The sequence below is a fragment of the Setaria viridis genome, chromosome 6, assembly GCF_005286985.2.
Source record: "Setaria viridis chromosome 6, Setaria_viridis_v4.0, whole genome shotgun sequence".
NCBI lineage: Eukaryota > Viridiplantae > Streptophyta > Magnoliopsida > Poales > Poaceae > Setaria > Setaria viridis.
The window spans coordinates 25,539,800-25,561,066 of record NC_048268.2 but is presented as its reverse complement, the minus strand read 5'-3'; the positions used below and the strand labels follow the sequence as shown (position 1 = coordinate 25,561,066).

The following is a 21,267-nucleotide window of genomic DNA, read 5'->3' as shown; positions in this document are numbered from 1 at the left end:
CCAAGAGCCTGCCTGGGGAAAGCAAGCCTCTTTCATACTAGCTCCCCGGAAAAAGAAAGACGCGTTTTGCGGTTGGCTTGGAAACATTGCGACATGCGTGCCGCCGTGCCGGGGAAGACAACGACTGAGTTTTACCGTTTACGTTTGTTATTACGTTTTACCGTTTACAAAACAAAATGCTCCCACGAGTGTCCAATGTTTCAACATCGGCCGCTTTTGTGTTGCCTTGTTGGGCTTTCAAGGCTTTGTTACGTGGGCTGTTGCGTGTTGGACTCCGACAATGCAGCCTTGAATTCAATGAACTTTTTTTTTTGCTCAAGTATATATATACTTTTACTTTGTACCACATCGGCCGTTGGAATGGGTTTAGCAGAGGTTATATGTCATCGTGCAACTACTGTCATCAGACCGCGTGGAAGATGTGGTTGGCAATTTCAAACTCAAATATGAATTATTTGGAAAATCATCGAGCACATAAATGATGTGCTTAGCGTTTTGTCTTTGACAATTTTTTTTGTTTTTCATTTTCAAGAAATGTTTGTCGTCCAAGAGCTGTGCTGGTGTGCTTAGCATTTTTTGACGTTTTCATTTTTCAAGAAACGTTTGTAGTCCAAGAGCTGTACTTGTGTGCTTAGCATTTTTTTTGACAACTAGATGGAGCATCATATCTCCACCTAATTTCATTCTTTAATTAACACAAAATACGATTCAAGATTTCTAACATCAACGCAGCCACGGAACGACATCATCACCTTAATAGAAGACGAACAGTAGAAACAAAAGACAATATACATGGTTCCATCACTACTAGAATCCTAACTTAATTCTAACTTAATTTAGCCAAGAGTTTGTAGGAGTCGCCGACGACCCGTTGGAAAAAATATCATTGCCCGATAGTTTCGTAGTTCCTGACGGAATCAAATCCCTTCGGCTATTTAATAGAATTGCCAACCGTTCCTGCAATGGCTGATGGTTTAGATGGAGGGGCCGTTTGTTTGGATATCAGGAGCTAAAGTATAGATTTCCATTTGGCCCGCGACCCGTGGGCCGGCCCATGGCACGACATTTTGGCCCGGTACAGGCACGGCCCAGCACGACGGCCTTGCAGGCAGGCCCGGCCCGGCCTACATCACGGGCCGGGCCTGGTATGCTACCTCAGCACGTGGGCTGGCCCGGCACGGCCTGGCCCATTTGGCCCGTGGGCCAGCAACGGCCGGCATGGCCTGTTAAGGCCTGCCAGGCCTGCCTCGGCCCGGCCAACGGCCGTATATAAGGCCGGCGCGAACCCGTCCCCGGCCGAAACCCTACCCCCCGGCCCCCGCTCCCGCATCGAGCCGCCTCTGTCTCTCTCTCGCTCTCTCCCGGTCCCGGCTCCTCGCCTCCTCCCCGCTCCCTCCCGGCTCCTCGCCTCCTCCCCTAGATCCTCCACCGTCCTTGCCCGCCGCCGGCTCGCCGGTGGCCCCTCCGCCTCCCTCCCCCCCGTAACTGCTCCTCCACTCTCAGATCCGGCATCCTCGCTCACCGCCGGCTTGCTGGTGGCCCCTCCGCCGGCTTCGCCTCCCTACCCCTGTAACTGCTCCTCCCCTAGTCCCCTCTCAGATCCGGCGTCCTCGCCCGCCGCCGGCTCGCCGGTCACCCATCCGCCTCCCTCCTCGTAACCCCGCTTCTCCCTTAGCCCCTCCGGCCCTCCGCCTCCCTCGGTTCCTCGCCTAGTCGCCTCCTCCCCACGACCCTCGCAGATCCGCCTCACTCCCTGGTTCCCCACCGTTGCGGTTCGTCTTCTCCGGCTCCAGGCTCCGGCTGCGCAGGTAAACAACATCCTCACTCCTCTCGTTCCTCTTCTTCTTCGACCCCAAGCAGATCCGCCTCCCTCACTTTCTTCTCTTGTATCGTGTAGGTCTCCTACAGGGGCCGCGCGTCGTTGAGGAATGGAGCCGCCGAGGCGACGACGTCAATGGTGGAGGGCTCGAGGGTGTGTTCCGGGTGTGCTCGAGGATGGACGACGACTATCCAACCTGCCTCAATGATGAGTTGCGGTTGATGGGGGAGACCGGAGGTGATGATTCTGATTTGGAGGCGGATCAGCGGGCGCTGCTCGGTGGTGCCGTCCCCGATGCTCAGCCAGGTCCTGGAGATTCTCCACCACCTGCTGCTGCTGGCTCTGGTGCTGGTCCGGGCTCAGAGAGTACGGGCAGCAAGAGGACTCGTTCTTGCACCTCTAAGGTGTGGGATGACTTTGAGCCTCTGTACGAGGTAAAGAATAACAAGAGGGTAAGAACTGGTGCTAAGTGCCTACATTGCAAGAAAATTTATTCTGGTAAGTCTGCTAGTGGTACTGGACACTTGCATAGGCACCTTCCAAAGTGCCCAGTCTTGCTAGGTGCTTCACGTATGGCTCAGTCCCAACTCAAGTACAATCCTGATGGCTCTCTCCATATGTGGGAGTACAATCCTGATGTTGCTCGTATCCAGTTGTGCAGATTGATTGCTAGACTAGACCTTCCTTTATGCTTTGGTGAGTCTGATGCATTTGAGGAGTATATTAATATTGCTCATAATCCTAGATTCAGTTGTGTGTCTACGCAAACTACCACCAGAGATTTTGTTAAGTATTTTGATGAGCATCGTACTAAACTCCTGGCTTCTTTGCAATCTGTTTCCTTTGTTGCTCTTACATCTGACATATGGTCTGGTAATGCTAAGGAAGATTACCTTAGTGTGGTTGCTCATTATGTGAATGCTGATTGGCAACTAGAGAAGAGGATCTTAGGCTTTTGTTTAATTGATGTTTCTCATAATGCTGATAATATTGCTGAGCGCATTACAGCTGTTGCTACTGATTATGGTTTAAATGATAAGATATTTTCTATCACACTGGATAATGCATCGGCAAACACTGCCGCCATTGGTAAGCTTCATCCTTCACTGACTGGTTACATGGGTAGACTTTTTTTTCATCAGCGTTGTGCTTGTCACATCATTAATCTTATTGTTAAGGCTGGCCTTGATGTTTTCAAGCCTATGCTTAGTTCATTTAGAACTGCAATTTCATTCCTGAATTGTTCTAACCAACGTATTGCGGCATACAAGTCATATTGCATTGCTGTTGGTGTCCATCCTCGTAAGTTTGCTTTGGACATGGATGTTAGATGGAATTCAACTTATCTCACGTTGAAGAATCTATTGCCCCATAAGACCACATTCCATCAGTTCATAACCACTCAATATGGTTTGGTTGAAGGTCAAACAATTCTGACAGAATTACACTGGTATATTGCTGAAAAGATTCTGATATTTCTTGAACAATTCTATGATTCTACTGTTATTCTGTCTGGTGTTTACTATCCTACTGCTCCATTAATCTTGCATCATATTCTTGAGATAGCTGGGCACCTTAATTTCTATGCTGATGATGCTGATCTGAAACATGTTGTTGCACCCATGAAGTCTAAGTTCTTAGATTATTGGGTTGATATACCTATGCTTTATGCCTTTGCTTTTATATTGGATCCTAGAGCTAAGATTATTGGTTTTAGCAATGTGCTTCAGCTGATGTCTCAGCTAACTGGTAAGGATTATTCTAGTTACTTAACTGATGTAAGAGCTGAATTGTCTACAATCTTTGGCAAATATGAAGCTAAGTATGGTTCTGTGAGGATGCAGAGGGCCACTCAGCCAGGCCCTGCAGGTAAGAAGAAGACTGCTTGGGGTAAGATCTTTGGTTCCCAGGCTGCTTCATCTACTTATTCTGCTGCTAGCCTTGGTGCTGGTCTGGGTTCTACTTCTGTTTCCTCCTCCCTGTCTAGGAGACAATCTGCTAGTGCTTTGTTGCAAGCTGCTCAAACTGGTGCCTCTCTTGCTGCTGCTTCTGAACTGTCTGCTTACCTAGACAGTGACACTATCAATCAATATGATGATGACTTCAACATATTGACCTGGTGGCATGAGCATAAGTTATCATATCCTGTTCTATCTATCTTAGCTAGGGATGTTATGACTGTGCCTGTCTCTACTATATCTTCAGAATCTGCATTTAGTACCACTGGCAGGATCATTGAGGAGCGGCGACGTCGTCTGACCCCTGAGATGGTGGAGATCTTGGCTTTGATCAAGGATTGGGAGCAAGGAGATGCAAGACTGCAGCATACCGTCGATGATACCGAACTTGAAGAGTCATTTGAGGATTTGTATCTTGATGAGTAAGTTTTCTACTCTCATTTACTTCTATTCAGCATACTTGTTAGTTGTTACTTGAAGATCTCTAATCCTCCTATCATTTTTTGCAGAAGCTAGATGCCTGCTGCCCTGTTGGTGCTCTGTCAGTGTTCAGGAGCAAGTTAGAACTTAGAAGTGAGAAGCCTCATGCTGTTGTGCTTGTGTAGATCTTGTGACTTGTGAGTTGTGAGTTGTCAGTTGAGTTGTGAACTTGTGTGATTGTGTATCTGAACAATGAACTTATGAGCTGGCTGTACTCTTTTTTCCTTTGTAGGGTTTTCTCACGAGGTGTGAGTTTTTACCTACAAAGGTTTTTAATGAGGCAGCAATACAAACAACTCAAAATAATATTCATATTTGTTTGTGTTATTGTGATTTTGAATATGTGTGAATCTTTGTGAATCAGTTGAATCTATGAATATATTGAAAGTAAGTTTCTGTGAATATGTTGAAAATGTGAAAATATCTTACTTTGATAAATTAGATTCTGGTGAGGGGTTTTTCTTAAAACGTATCACAAGCTGGCATGGGCACGGTTAGGCTATTAAGGCCCGTCGGGCCAGCGGGCCGACACGGCCTGCGTAAGAAGGTAGCAGGCCGGGCCTGGGCCGCTCTTTCGGCACGCGGGCCGGCCCGGCCTGGCACGACAGTTAGGCGGGCCTAAACAGGCTGGGCCTATTCGTGCCCGTGCCAGGTCGGGTCGGGCCGCCCGTTTGGCTATCTATAAGGTAAAGTTTAGCCATGTCAATATGTTCGGATACTAATTAGGAGCACTAAATATAAGCTAATTATAAAACTAATTGCAGAACTCCTAGGCTAATTCGCGAGACGAATATATTAAATCTAATTAAGCCATCATTAGCAAATAGTTACTATAGCATCACATTGTCAAATCATGGACTAATTAGACTTAATTAGATTCATCTCACGAATTAGACTCCATCTGTGTAATTAGTTTTATAATTTATCTATATTTAATACTTCTAATTAGTATCAAACATCCGATGTGACAGATGCGCATAAACGTACATGATTAGCAAATTCCCCTCGGTAATTCTGCAGCAAGGCACACACGTCCGGCTCAATGACACGTTCAAAGGATATGTACTGGTGGTTATCAGTACATAATGACCAAGGCTCAAGACGTCAAATCCATCTCTCCATCAAAACAAATCCGTTCTACACAGCACCTCGTCCTTGTTGATCCGCCCAGAGCCATCGCTGAAGGCAACCAGACGGGCACCCGCGGCGAGCATGCATCTGGCGACCCTCGCAGTCCGTGGCAACACGGGTTACGAGGCGGCGCATCCTTCTGCAGCGGTGTGCATCCTACTCCCCTCCCGATCCGCGCATGTATCACTTTCCTTTACATGTTTGAAGCTCTGTTGGTCATCTCCTTCAAGAGATGCGGCATGGACGGAAGGGACAAGAATCACAAGACATCGCAGATATTCATCAAAGGTGAGAACGACTTGAATACATATTATTTTGTTCTAATCTAAACTAATCATCTTTTGTTTGTCTTTTTAGAATAGTGTTCTTTTGAGAACGTGCATGGCATTAGATTTGGTTAATCTATCTCGATCTTCTACCTTCCGGATAGGTATTACTAAAAATCCAGTTCTGTTCCCATTACTTCTCTCTGACATCAGTGTTCAGATTTGGAATCTAATTTTAATTTTCTCCTAATCCAGATCAGTCTTGTCCCCAATGATCATGTCAAGCATTCACAATTCGTGAAAGGAGCACGCGAAATGATGGGCTTGCAGCTTTTTTTCTGTAGATTTTGTATAGCCGCATGTGAGAACATGTACGTATCAACTATGTGCTGATTCATTTCTCAGAACATGAGAAACCGTGTACATGTTATCAAAGTTTTATTATTTATCAAATGCAACAGAGAAGCATATTCTAGAGCTATATGTATTATATTAATATTTGGCTACCTCGAAGCGTGTCAGAATGCAATCCATACAGCCGTGAAAGGCATATACGTACAATTCTACCAGGATTTTCCCCAAATACAAAAACAAAGAAAATAACTATAAAAATAATATTAGAATTATTTTTTTTTTGCAAAAGTTAAACCAATAGCTAAGAGTATCAAAACAGTCGGGGAATGGAATGGCTGTCCATATGTCCTGTTAGCGTGTATCCATTGGCTGAGAGTAGACCGTCGGGCTTTCACCGTTGGGAAATTAATGGCCGACATCCGCTGGGCTATTGGTCGAATGGCCAAGGGGAGATGGCCGACGGTATACCCTGGGCAATTTAGTTTTCCGAACGTACAAATAGATGGTCGATGGTTTAAACACTGTTGGCTATTGTTAGCATTCTAGCAGTGCATGTTACCATTCCACTAGCTGAGGCTCAGCTCAACGCCCACTCTCATAGACACAATACATCAACTATTTTTTTTGAGCATCAAACCAACTACTGGACTAGATAGGGGAAGCACAATGAACCGAATTTGCAGTCTTATAGGTTTCGTTCATATGTGAATCATCGCAGAGAGAATCATCAGGCTTTCGAACGAAAGTGTGAAGACATATAATCAAGAGCACATGCATACAACCAGAGAAAAATGTGTGCACTGTCACCTATTTAGGATGTATTTGGTTGGAGGGATCCTATCTAGAATCAAGCCACAAGCATGAGTTACTTGGAATCAAACGTTAGTTCACTCGGGTGATAACTAAGGATAGAAAATTTTGCAAGCCACTAGCTTACCTGGCGACGGATAATATATTTAGGTGGAAGATGTGATTTTACATGGTCCCAAAGTAGTTGCACATTGGTCCTTGATACATTTGGGTTGGTTTGATATGCACTATTTTTCTTTTTGGCACACGGCTAATTAACTTTCCATGTACCTAAGAACCAAACACCAGTCAGTTTCTACGAAATTGAAAGCTAGCCGGTGCATGCTTACAAGATTTTTGCACATGTATCTTGAGCATAAAAAATGTCAAACAGGATATGCTTGGGCAAAAGATTGACGGTGACCCGTACGGCTCACGTGATTCGCATATCTCCGCCTCGAAGTTTCACCTGTAGGCTGTAGCGATAGCTTTAGCCATACGTTTTGCCCACTGCCCAGATACTGCCTGCAGCACGAATGTACATTTTGTTCTCTGCGAAAATTAAAGGATGGCAAAGAAGCATCTCGCGGTTTATTTGCCGCGGCCGTTTGCTACCAAGCACCAGGAATGGCTCATGCGTACGTGTCGGGAAACAAGGCACGGTTTTTTAGAAAATGGAGGCATCTCCAGCCTCTGCAAAAATACGCACAGCTATTATCTTGTTACAAAGTTTTCAGCTATCCAGCAGACTAAAGGGACGCATAATTGTAAAAGATTTAAGAAAAACAAAATCTATCATTAATTCTCCATGCATTCTTGTGCGAATGTCTCCATCGCAATCTCCTACAATTTCAAGCTTGCTGAACGGATGGTCTCCTTTGCCTCATGCTGCACCAATGCCCAGAAAGCGTTCCCTGAAGACAGCCTGCAAGCAACGGTGACTTGCTCTCCGGCTAATGGCTTGTTCAGCTGGGATTGGGGAGTCAACTAAACAATGCAAACAAAATGCTTGCACAGCACAAGTCTGTGTTCTTGCTGAAGCAATGGTGACCTGCTCTCCGGCCAAACCTAGGCTAGTAGCACCTGTGGCAAATCTTTCAGCGCGGACGGACTGCCCTTTCCAATAGGGGAATAATGAAACATGAAGGACCATAGGTACATACTTTTTTGATAGGACAATTTTATTAAATTCAAGATTTTTACATCATGCATATTCCTTAAACCACATTTCCGAACTCTGCATTACCAGGATACACAACCATAAGAAAGAAAGAAAGAAAATGTGGAACTAGGATGCTGATGACGGTCAATCCGTAGACTATACTGTCTTCCACCTCCTATTCATTTTCTTTTCACCACTCACCTCTACTGTCGGATGGTGCGGACAACTGCGGATGTGTTGAGATAGCGCTTGTTTGAGAAAGCTACAGCTTCCTGTCACGTTGTCTGACATTCTCCGGTCGCATCATATCTGATATTCGCAAAAGTTTAATTAATCATTTCGCAAATTCCATACACGTACGTCCTTTGATATCCTGCCGAAACACCTAGGAATTTGTTAACCTATTCTTGCATTCCAAATGGCAGGGTAAGATCAAACCCTAGGGTTTGTAATTCCCCCAAAATACCTATATAATTCCTTCAATCAAAATAAGTCCCTGCCCTGGTTGTGTCTGCCACTAAAACTAAGTCCTAGTTTCTTTTTTTGGCACCAAACAAGAGTGTAAACACACTTGTGGTGATATGGCAGCGACTTATTGTCACTAGTCCCTGAATGCCATTTTTGTAGGTGAGAAGTGAGTATGGAAAGCTATAAGATTTTGAAAATCGTTAATTGGTATGTTCATTATGTTGCCTACATGTGTTTCAGGTCCAATATTGCTTATATCTTCGCTAGTATTCCTATAACTTCCGTTCTACTCCCTCCGTTCTTTTTTTATTTGACGTTGCTTAGCTCAAATTTGAGCTAACCAGCTTCATGTAAATCAGAACAGAGGGAGTACTTGTCATCCTTGCATCACCATTAAACTATTTATCATTACACTATACTATACTGATTTCTAATGTACTTTTATTTAGATTAGATGCGGTATGGAACTCCCATGGTTGAACCACAGCAAAAGAAGTCAGGTTAGAGTCATACATAAATACAAGTTTTTACCCAGTGGCCATTGATGTAACTCACCAAGTATAACAAATTTATTGAGTCAAACACCGATCCACAAGTGTAAAAGAATAGAACGTGGTTGCCTATCTCAGCATTACCACGGTTGCGTGTTTTTATAGGGGAGAAGTCCCAACAAATTACAATGGAGGTTGTTGTGATCTGGTTCGGTTGGTGTACTTGTACATCAAGAAGTAATCTATCTCTAACTAATCTATCAACCAAACTAGAATACAACAACCAATATCTCCAAGAGATACAATCCGAATTCAATAACCTTGGACTGGGTTACATGGGATAACAACCAATACTTCTAACATCCCCTCTCAATATAAACTTCTCTTCTTCTTGAGATTTAGATTGCTCGTGAAGTCTTCAAGCATCCTGCTCGGCAATGCTTTAGTAAAGCCATCTACTAGCTGATCTTTAGAAGGAATCAAACGCACCTGCAGTTGTTTGTTTGCGACACGCTCTTGAACAAAATGAAAATCAATTTCAATATGCTTAGCTCTCGCATGAAACACAGGATTTGCAGATAAGTAAGTAGCACCTAAATTAACACACCATAGACATGGTGTCTGATCAGGAACTATACCAAGTTCTGTCAACATAGATTCTAACCAAATTATCTCAGCAGTAGCATTAGCTATTGACTTGTACTCTGCCTCTGTGCTTGATCTTGAGATAGTTGATTGCTTTCTAGCACTCCAGGAAATCAAATTAGACCCAAAATAAACCGCAAATCCTCCTATAGATCTTCTATCATCAATACTTCCTGCCCAATCAGCATCAGAGAAAGCACTAATCAAAGTAGAACTAGACGCACAAAAACTCAGTCCAATATCCAGTGTATTTTTGATATACCGAAGTATTCTTTTCATGGCTGTCCAATGAGCAGTAGTGGGAGCATGTAAGAACTGGCATACTTTATTTACTGAAAAGGCTAGATCAGGTCTAGTCAATGTAAGATACTATAATGCACCTACTACACTTCTGTACCGTGTGCTGTCGCCTGAGCTTAGCAAGTAACCTTCATGTTTTGAGAGCTTCTCACTTGTAGATAACAGCGTAGAGGATGGTTTGCAATTAATCATACCTACTCGAGTCAGAATTTCTTTTGCATACTTTTCTTGAGTCAGCAGCAGCCGATCCTTTTCTCTTTGCACTTCTATTCCCAGAAAATAACTAAGGTTCCCCAAGTCCTTTAGAGCAAAGTCCTTCTTTAAATCAATAAGTAGTGCTGAAACAGCCTCACTAGATGAACTTGTAACAATGATATCATCAACATAAATTAACATATAAATCATGATGCCACACTTTGATAAATAAACAAATAAGTATCTAACTTAGATGTTGTAAATCCAAGAGAAATAAGTTTAGAACTTAGCTTAGCATACCAAGCTCAAGGTGCTTGTTTCAACCCATATATGGCTTTATCCAACTTACACACAAGATGTGAACCTTCTTTATGCTCAAAACCTAGGGGTTGCCTCATATATACCTCTTCTTCTAGAACACCATGAAGAAACACATTCTGTACATCTAATTGTTTAAGACACCATCCTTTTGAAATGGCAATAGAGAGAACAAGCCTTGCAGTTGCAATTTTAACCACATGACTAAATGTGTCTTCATAGTCAATTCCATACCGCTGTCGAAAATCCTTTGCAACAAGCCTTGCCTTGTATCTATCTATAGTACCATCTGATTTTCTTTTAAATTTAAACACCCACTTACAATCAATAATATTTTTACCCTTCCTTTTTGGAACCAAATGCCAAGTCTGGTTCCTGATGAGAGCATTGAATTCATCTTGCATAGCCTCTTTCCACCTTGGATCACTTAACACTTCATGAAAATCTTGTGGCTCTCCAGTAGCTGAAAACATGCCATACCTGATCATATCTTTGAACTGTTTTGGTTTTGTTATCCCACTCTGAAGTCTGGTACATCATCAAGGTATTGCAATAGGTGTGGGAGGAGCTGTGTCAAAAACTAGAGCCAATGCAGTAGAAGGCGACGGAACAGGAGATGGCACAACAACATCCGGAGAGACATCCGCAGCGGATCCGGGGTTCGCAGAAGATCCGAGCGCACTGGGTGTGCCAAGCACAGACTCCATCACGGCCGGACAAGAAGTGGCAGGCGCGAGCGCAATGGATTCCCTCCCACGCGTCGAACTCGGAGCGGTGGAGACGGGCGCTGTCGGGGTAGTGACGGACGGGGCAGGCGTAGGCGGAGCAAAATCGGGATCCAAGCCTGATTTGCTTGGAGTGTGGAGTGAATCAGCCTGGAGACTGCTGCATGGATCTTTTGTGCCAGCCAGGATCCAGCTATTTTGAGCATCTACATTCAAATTGTCCTGCACATTGCTAACATCCAAATGATCAGGAGCATTAGTAATATTGTCAGTACAACTTACATCCCCCTGGTTACGAAGGTGATTAGGAAGAAGAAGAATTTCTTTCCTAAGAAGAGCTCCTGCATTTGGATGCAGATGAGCAAAGGGAAAATAAGATTCATCAAAGACTACATCATGTGATATGTAGATCCGAAGAGTGGTAGGGTCTAAGCACTTGAACCCCTTATGCATGGAACTGTATCTAAGAAAAGTGCATCTAATGGAGCGAAAAGCTAGCTTGCGAATATTGAAGGATCTCAAATTCGGCCAACAGGCACACCCAAAAATGTGAAGGGAGTAGTAGTTAGGTTTCTCATGAAGCAAGTGTTATACAGGAGTCTCAAAATTGATAACCTTGCTAGGAAGCAAATTGATAAGGTAGGTGGCAGTCAAGAAAGCTTGATCCCAAAATTTTAGAGGCATAGATGCATTTACAAGAAGAGCAAGACCAACTTCTACAATATGGCGATGTTTTCTTTCAACCAAACCATTCTGTTGATGCGCATGAGGACAAGAAACACGATGTGCTATACCAATCTTTTGAAAGAAGGAGTTTAATTTTTCATATTCTCCTCCCCAGTCGGTTTGCATAGATATAATCTTTTTGTTGTGCTTTGGCTCAACTAGACTTTGAAATTTTTGAAACACTTGAAAGACATTAGATTTGTTTTTTAGAAGATAAATCTAGGTGTATCTGCTATAATCGTCAATGAAGGTCACATAGTAAGAGTGACGACCAACATACATAGGTGCAGGACCCCAAACATCTGAATGAACAAGATCAAGGGGTGCATTGGATTAATTTATTGAAGTAGAATAAGGAAGCTGATGACTTTTAGCCATTTGACATGAATCACAAACTGACTCAGAACTAGCAATGCTATCACAAGGGAGATAATTATTGCTAAGCACATGTTCAACAATAGGAAAAGCGGGATGACCTAACTGACTATGCCACTTAGAAGTGGATGGTTTATTGATTCCGTAGACTTCTTTCCTAACTCCTCCTTCCGAAGAGATGGGTTCTAAGGGATATAGACCTCCTCTACATCTCCCTTGATGGAGAATTTTCCTCGTTTCCTGATCCTTAATAAAAAAGAATTTAGGATGAAACTTAAGAAAGGTATTATTATCAAATGCTAGTTTGTGAACAAAAATGAGACTCTTGTGTGCACTAGGGACATGAAGAATATTATTTAGATGCAGCTTTCTACTAGGGGTAGGTAAAGTTGAATGACCAATATTACTAATTTTTATACTTGAACCATTGGCCGCTTGAGCTTGTTCTCGACCATTGTACTTGTCCTTGACCGTTAGCTTGTGAAGTTCTCCAATAATATGATATGTAGCACCACTATCTGCGTAGCAGTTTGTATCATACCCATAGCGAGTAGCTGCAGCTCCGGCCATCTTGGTATTCTGATGATCATCATCTTCATATCTATACCAGCACTTTGACGCTTCATGACCCACCTTCTTGCATATCTAATAGGTAGTTTTACTTTGGCCGCCTTGCTTGGGCTGAAATCCACCATTGGTGTTGTTTCAGCCCTAAGTGCCATGGCCACCATTGGTGCGACCACAGTTGTGGCCACCATTGCCACATCCTCGAAAACCTTCACGGTTTGCTGAATTTGTTGAGGACGAGTACTGACCACCTTCATTGTAAGCCTCAAGGTGCAGCTCATAGGACATTAGATGAGAGTATAGCTCGGAAAGAGGAATAGCATCCGCATGGCCAAGCATCGAAGAAACAAAGGGATTGTACGCAAAATCAAGACTGTTAAGTAAATAAGATGCCATCTCACCATCATCAATGATTATACCTACTGCAGCGAGCTCATCCTTGATGGCCACCATCTTGTGAAATAGGTTGACGAAGTCATGCTACCCTTCTTGAGAGTAGACAGCCTCATGCACAAATTTGTCATGCGTGCTCTTGAGTGGGCTGCAAACATTGTCTGTAGCGCGCTCCATGCTCCTGCCGAGGTTGTCTCCACCACCACTTGTGCAAGCACTTCTTTGGTGATGGAGTTGAGTAGGTAACTCAGCGATTGCTGATCTTTGGCTACCCATGAATCATATTCAGGGTTGGCCACTATTTCCTTCTTGTCATTGACCTTCACCACCTCCATGGTCTTAGTCGGTTCTTTGATAGATCATCTAGGATCCTCATAAGCAGTGTACCACGCACAACAGGAAGGAATGGACTTTCCACAAGACGTAGTTCTCCCGTGTGAGCTTTTCAGCTATAGGAGTTCCAAGGTGCGCCGAGGATGATGTTGAGGAAGACGCCATGGATAAACACGTCGGGTAGATGTATTGTGGAAGAAGACGCTCTAATACCATGTAAAAGAATAGAACGTGGTTGCCTATCTCGGCATTGCCACGGTTGCATGTTTATATAGGAGAGAAGTCCCAACAAATTACAATGGAGGTTGTTGTGATCTGGTTCGGTTGGTGTACTTGTACATCAAGAAGTAATCTATCTCTAACTAATCTATCAACCAAACCAGAATACAACAACCAATGTCTCGAAGAGATACAATCCGAATTCAATAACCTTGCACTCAGTTACATGGGATAACAACCAATACTTCTAACAACAAGATACAAACACTGCACATTACAACACCAAAATTTTCATCCATGTGAATATTTCATGAACTATGAACCTCTGCAAATTTATCTTCTCAAATTTGCTCTCACTGACCGTTCAATTTCAACCTTTTGGAGATCCATCGAGCAACCAAAATTTACCATCTACAGGTGGCCTTATTTTAGTGCCTAGCATCTTAAGTTGGATTAATAGCCTTCTTTCAGGTGGCATTTCGTGGTAATGAGAGAAGTAATATCTCGGTGATGCACCCTCTTAGCTTATGTTGGTGTTGTTGTGGAGAGAATTGAATTTGAAGGGGGAGGGTGAGATATAAATTGGGGACACAAACTTTAGAAAACAAAAATAGAAAACTAGAAAGTAAGATGCAAAGACATCAAGTCTTAATTAAAGTTGGTAGAATATGTGTTTGATGGAGAAACTTTTGCTGCAGTAGTCAGCTTGATTTTTCTTTTTTCCAAAACCTAGATTGAATGTTTAGATATCGTTGAGCATCATTGCACAAATAATCAAATAGGTTGGAGAAAGAAGCAAATGCACATGTTGTGGGATAAAAATGTAGGATAAACTATTTAAGTTGGTGGGAAGCTCAAGATGATACCTGAAAAAATGAGTATAATGGTGTGTTCTTCCTCAAATTTTATTAGATAGATTCAGTCATCGTAAAATTTTAATAAATTTTTAAAATGATACCAACTCTCACAGCTCAGAAATATTAACATACACATTAACCCAACAATGCATATTAACACATCCATCACTCTATTCCATTGAAAAAATCTGTACATTTTGCAAATGTTAACCCTAAGGAAAGAAAACCTCTAACTGGTGCTACCGAGCGACACTAGCAGCTAGCTACAACTTACAATAGAGCCAACTGGCTACTCACTCACTATGATAGCACGTCGAACGCACAGGCCTCCTTTGCCACCCTGACGAACACTTCCTCTAGCGTTGCATCTGCCACACCCCACCCTAGCACAGGGAATGCACGTCTCGCCGCCTCTACTGCACCGAAAACGCAGCCCAACCCTACCTCCTGTTGAGGCAACGCAAACTTCTGCGTGCCCAACACGCTGTAGATCCTTGTGTACCTCGGTGAGAGCCAGCTCACTAGCTGCTCCACCGCCTCCTCGTGCTCCGGTGATGTTGTGATCGTCAGGATCCGAGTGCCTCCATACCTAGCCTTCAACTGCATTGCCCAAATGTAATAATGTTTTTGCTGCAAAAGAGTATTCCTAAAAACTGGAATCTACATTAGATGAGTTCTAGCATTTTGTTTTTTGTACCTCCTTGGGGGTTCCAATGCAATGGAAGTTTCCATTGATGAAGATGCCGATACGGTCACACAATTCCTCAGCCTCCTCCATGGAATGTGCTGAAACATCCAGTGTGAAGGTTTACATGTAAGATTATGTTGGCTTACTGTAGTACAAGTAAATTGCTTGTCTTCCCCCGTGAACTTAGTCTTTTAGGTACAACAGGTCTGTGCATGCAGCTCAATATGATATAAGAGTAATAAAAGGAGGATTACTGGTAAGAAATATGGTGCAATCCTTCTTTGCTTGCTTGATGATTCTCCACAGATCATTCCTAGACCTTGAGTCGAGCCCAGTACTCGGTTCATCCATGTAAACAACCTGCAAATAATGAATTTCATGATGATTATTAGTTCTGAAAAATTTTCAACGATCTTATGTGTCTATGTGTGTATATGTTGGGGTGTCTTCGGAAAGGAAATGAATGAACTAGAGCTACGACAGATGGGAGTACTTTAGGATTGCCGATGAGCGCAATGGCAACGCTGAGTCTTCTTTTCATGCCACCACTGTACTTGCTTACAGATTTGTCACCGAAACCACTGTGGAACAAATTTACGTTCTTCAAGGATTGTTCAACTGCCTGGATCAGGGAATGTATGTCATGATCCAACAAAAAAGATTTGGTGATTATATGCAATAATGGTGTAATCAGATGATCTGCTCTTAACGACTACATTTTCAGATGAATAATGTAGTATAAGGTAGCTAGATTGTAGATTACAAACTTTGTTTTAGTTCATGGCTTCAAACTACCTGTGTTAGAGCAGCACCTGTGAGATTCTTCATTCGGCCATAGAACATCAGATGCTCTCTTCCTGTCAGAGTCTCCCAAAGTAAGCTGCACACACAATGAACATAATTTGGTTAGCATCACACCACAGACAAAATCACATTCCAAAAATAAAATATCACCACTGACAAAGTCTCTTGTGATCATACTCATGCTGTGGACATACACCAATATTTGCATATATTTCCTTCATATCTGTCCTCAAATCCATTCCATGGATGTAAGCAGTTCCGTAAGTCGGTTTCACTAGGCCAATCATCTGCACATGCATCCCATAAGTAATGCGTAAATAATTTTTTTTATTGGTGCACTATGGAAGAAGCTGAAGAGCTAATGATAGGATCACTTTGTTTCTTGGGAAATATAGGATCACTCTGTTTCTCACAAAACAGAGCCTCACCCTGTTCTCAGAAACAGGCACAAACATACATAGGAACACTAGTAACTATTACTTACCATGTTAATGAAGGATGTCTTCCCTGCCCCATTGGGACCGAGCATCCCGAAACACTGCCCTTTGCGCAAAGCTAGCGACAATCCTCTAACAGCATGCTTGTCAGGATTACCATTCTTTCCAGGGTACACTTTCTTTAGATTATGGCAGATGATCAGATTACTCATGTCCATATCCTTTAATAATCGTTTAACCACCTTGCGCTGAAATAATTTTATAATAACAAAATTAGAAAAAGACAGCCTGTTGAATTTATCAGTTATCAGTTATATGCTTAACTAACCTCTAGGAACACATCAGGCTTTGTCATATCAACATGGACCCTCCTGGATCCCCTCTTCAATTTGTTTGGTTTCTCTGAAGGTGAGGAATGATTTGTTGATAGAAATCCGAAGACAAATAGAGGCTGCCATGCAGGTCTATGGCCCAGTAAAAATGCCACAAGGAGGAGGATTATCCCTTCAATAGACATTAGAATCATAACATCTTTCATCCCGTTAACGGGGTCGTTCAAGTCTGCCCATCTCATCCCGGGCTTTCCCATATTTCTTCCTGCAGCAGCATACTCAGAAAGCTCGTATATTCCTCGGTAGAGGGAGAACCCAGGAATAAGCTCTATTGCTACAAGCCACATCCCTAAACAAATGAAACAATGGTTCGTGACGCCTTTCGAAGTTTTATTTTGCAGAATTTCTTTGTTCAGAAGAACTATAAAGGTTACTTGGGAAGGTAGCATCCTCGATGAATATCTTCAACAGAGCTTCTCCAAGAAGGCTAGATCCAAAGACATATATGTAACCAATTACTGTAACACAATAAGAATACATCTCAACCCAGGTTAGACCATCCAATGAGGCACATAATATTTTTAGCCTAGTATAAGGCACCATAAAAGAGCTCTATTCATTTACTGACCAGTAGCAATCCTGACAGAAGAGAAGAACGAAGACAGCAGAAAGGCAAGCACGATCTGTAGGTTGATACATATGAAGTAGAACAGAGATTGTATGCTGTAGCTATTTAGTCTGAAGATATCTAGCCCTGCAAAACCAAACTCATGGTTTAGTAATTAACTAATTAATAGCATAGCTGCTCGTATGGAATCCAGGAATTTTGGTACCTATAACGGACCCAGAGATCATGAAGAACATCATGTAAGCTGTTGAAAGTGATAAGAAATAGGCATAAGAAATCAACCAATAAGGCGCATCCTTCAGCCCATGCATCTTCATCATCAGTCTTAGTCTCCGCTCCTTGTCGTAAACAAGATATGTTAACATTACCTGTATTAGATTGAAGTCATCCGTAACTTATTTATCGGTGAACATCATTAGATTTACTAAGGTCCTTCACTGGAACTCGGTTTGTCATCATGGAAAAAAATTGAGTAAACTTACTGGAAGTAGGAGTTGAACCGTCCAGGTGAAGAATAGTGCATCTAGGAGGGTAGTGAGGTCCAGCCTCATCGGGACAGCAGCTTTGGGCATTTCCTTTAAATACTCGAGACGCATTTCCACATTTTGTCCTCTAAAATGGTTCAAATATGCAGCGGATGCCTACAATAAAAACACATAATTAGTACTCATAAAAGTATGGAGTATGTCTCAACGTACCATAACATAAAGATCGGAAAAGTTATTGTATGGAACAGAATCCGGAAACAATTGGCAGAAAAATCAGGAGAGTGAATGATAGACAGAGCTGTCATATACAAAAAGTCATTTTGGATGTAGTAAACTAGTTATGCAACCATATCTTCATTAAGAATTATTTTACTTCAATAAGCTATTTGTTGATCTAAACTTAACAGAAAAGATGTTGGCAAGTGTAAGTACCATATTAACCAACCGTGCAACACGCAAAACTGTCATTGAATGGTGTCCATTGTCCCTGCTGAAGCTGGAATTGTACCAAACATATACATGGAGGCGCCTCTTGTTCGTATCTAGGAAGTCATAGCCTACAGAAATATTTTGATATTTTCTCAACTTAGCATTATAGGCAGCTCCACTCTATTATCACAACTGAAAACAATATATACACTGAATGCAGAAAAGGCTACCAGCAAGGAATTCATTTGATCTTCTCCGCTTATTTCCACCCTTGTAACCCTTGAACATATGATGATTTATCACTGACGAATTATCGCACCACAGCGGCAAAGCTTGGACACACTGCATATCTGTTCTATATCACAGAGAATATATTGGGTTGAAGGAAGCTATTCTAAATGCAATAATTTGCATAAAGAACAAAATGCAGGCATAAAAAGCTATATTATGCATTCTACTGCTTCCCCAACTGAACAAAAATAAAACTTACCAGATTCCAGTTGTATCCCATCAAAATTTTCTGAAACATTGCGTGAATCGAACTGGCACTGCGGTTGGAGCACATACAAGGTCTCCTGTGGAACAAGACCCGGTTCAACGAACAGCACATGTGCTGGCAGCGAGTTTGAACCCTGGAAGCCGAAAATTCAGAGTCATTCCTTCCATCAGAACAAAAGAAAAAGGAAAATCGCACGCACACTTTCGCGTAAAATGCCGCCGATGAACAATGATTGATCAAGCAACTTACAGTGACTACTGTCGAGAACTCATCAAGATAATCCGACGAATTTGAAGCATCAGGCGCCAGGGCGTATTGTGCAGGGACAGGTGGGAACAGCAGCCCTCCAAGGCCTTCCAAAAATTCACCAAGAAACAGAGTAATTAGCAACCAAAATGCACAAGATTTCGATGCAAAATCTGACATGGTGATCTGTACTGTACCTTGGGCAAGCTGGCGGTTCCGGCCGGTGAGGAGCACGGCGGCGGGGCAGCTCTTCTCCGACGAGTTGCACGGCCGCCGGTGCAGGCGCGTCAGGGCGCGCGCCTCGGGGTCCGGCACCTGCACCAGCGCCGGCCACCGCGGCGGCACCGGCACCGCGCAGCTGAGCGCCTGGATGGGCGTGGAGTACTGGACGCCGCACTGCGTCCCCTGGCAGCCGCACTGGAACGGCGGCCTCGCCAGCTCGCTGTCCACCACGCGCTGGATGGAGACGAGGAGCACGCAGAGGAGCACCGGGAACGCGGCGATGGCGGTGTTCGTCCTCGCGTTCCTCCTCTGCGAGCACCAAAGCATAACAAACATGTAAGGTTAGCGTTTCTTGAGAAATGGCATGGCATGGTAACATGATCTGGAAGTGCCAAAAATGTGTTCAATTCAGGAAATAGTAGTGGTTTAAACAGTTGACAGTGATAAAAGCAAGTGAAAATTTGTGACTTCTTTTGAAAAAAATAGTCTGATCTTGATCTGGTCTTCGGTCTATCCAGCTTGACGCTGGGAATTCTTTACCTGGAAGGAGAGGTTCTTGAGGAAGAGGGCATGGACCTGCCTGAAAAACCTCGCGAGCCCGCGCGACCGCCGAGATTCCATGAGCGTCTCTGTGCACCTTCTGAGTTCTGGCAGAGCAAGAACGACGCCACGAACAGCGACTGATCAGTCCACTCTACTCTCCACTGAAACCTCACGGCTCACACCATTCCGTCCGTGTCACGCCACCGAGCTCACCTGCTCCTGATATAGCACGAGCACGAGAGACTTGAGTGAGAAAGCAAGCAGTAGAGAGTCCAGCTAGCTGCTCTGTCAGGCAGCTGGCTTCAGACCGCCGCGAATGCCTCGAGACGCGCGCCTCCCGGCGTGAGCATCACGCGCGCCGTGCCGCCAGTCCGCGTCCGGGTATCAGGCGCGAGCGCGGCGGCGGAGGATTTACCGGTGACGCGTTCGTCAGTTGCTCCATGGAAGCTGATGCATGGCGTCCGCCTGAAGGAACCTGTGCCCGTATCGATGCTGCTGCGGCCGTTGCCTCAGCCGGGTGTTACGGGAGCATTGCTTGTTTAGCACAACCAGCTGTTACAGGTACACACGGAGAGAGAGAGAGAGAGAGAGAGAGAGAGAGAGAGAGAGAGAGAGAGAGAGAGAGAGAGAGAGAGAGTGCTAGCAGTAGAGTAGCTTGGAGTGATATATGTATATATATAAATAAATGGCTATTGGTACAAATCCAAGCATGTCGTTAAGCATACCATCTGCTACCTTGCGTCATTAAGCATAGCAACAACTTCGAGTAATCTCTGAAGTCATGCTGAGAGATCAAGAAGCGAGATCCAAATGAAGAGAGTTAAATAAGTAACAAACCTCGTGTTCGTCGCAGGCGCATATATAGAACGGTAACTCTGATGCAGTGAGTGTGACATTTTCAGAACTGAGGAGCAGAACTTTCTGGCAACGAACCGGTCGATAATCCCGGATTACCTTCGTGGCTGTAGTTCTTCTCGTGACTCACCATTCAAGCAATGCAGTTTTTTTGCCACAACATTATCCCCTTTTATTCAGTATAAATTTGATTCTTTTTTGTTCTGTTACACAACAGAAGTTACGTTGTAATCTCCCCGTCTCATTGATAGTAAAAAAATAACAATGTGTAGGTGTTTAGATGCTTCCTGATGAGAACTACGTGCTACTTACCTTGGAGCTACCTCCATGACACATGCCAGTTCGTCACCATATCTTAGTCTGCACGAAAGGGATCGGTATAGGATGATCAAATCCTTATTGGTACCTGCGATTTCAAAGATGGATTGAATCCGAGCACGCTTACCGAGATAAAGAAATCGCCACTTATTACTCCACAGTTCACAATCAGGTTCCCATTCAATTCTGACCTCAAGATCTGAATCA

The 21,267-nt window shown here is 43.5% G+C and overlaps 1 protein-coding gene across 1 annotated transcript; it reads right to left on the bottom strand.

The window, feature by feature from the left end:
- Positions 1-14,642: 14,642 nt before the first annotated feature.
- LOC117860335 (ABC transporter A family member 8) lies at positions 14,643-20,374 on the bottom strand. The gene is made up of 17 exons (XM_072294642.1): positions 19,885-20,374; positions 19,126-19,653; positions 18,868-19,009; positions 18,608-18,727; positions 18,381-18,505; positions 17,943-18,101; positions 17,666-17,828; positions 17,461-17,586; positions 17,267-17,350; positions 16,829-17,181; positions 16,548-16,748; positions 16,241-16,350; positions 16,055-16,139; positions 15,753-15,881; positions 15,514-15,619; positions 15,269-15,357; positions 14,643-15,171 (listed from the first exon to the last, which is right to left on the bottom strand). Exons 1-17 carry the CDS (start codon positions 19,963-19,965, stop codon positions 14,872-14,874), a joined length of 2,901 nt encoding a protein of 966 aa, XP_072150743.1. The 5' UTR covers positions 19,966-20,374; the 3' UTR covers positions 14,643-14,871.
- Positions 20,375-21,267: the final 893 nt, after the last annotated feature.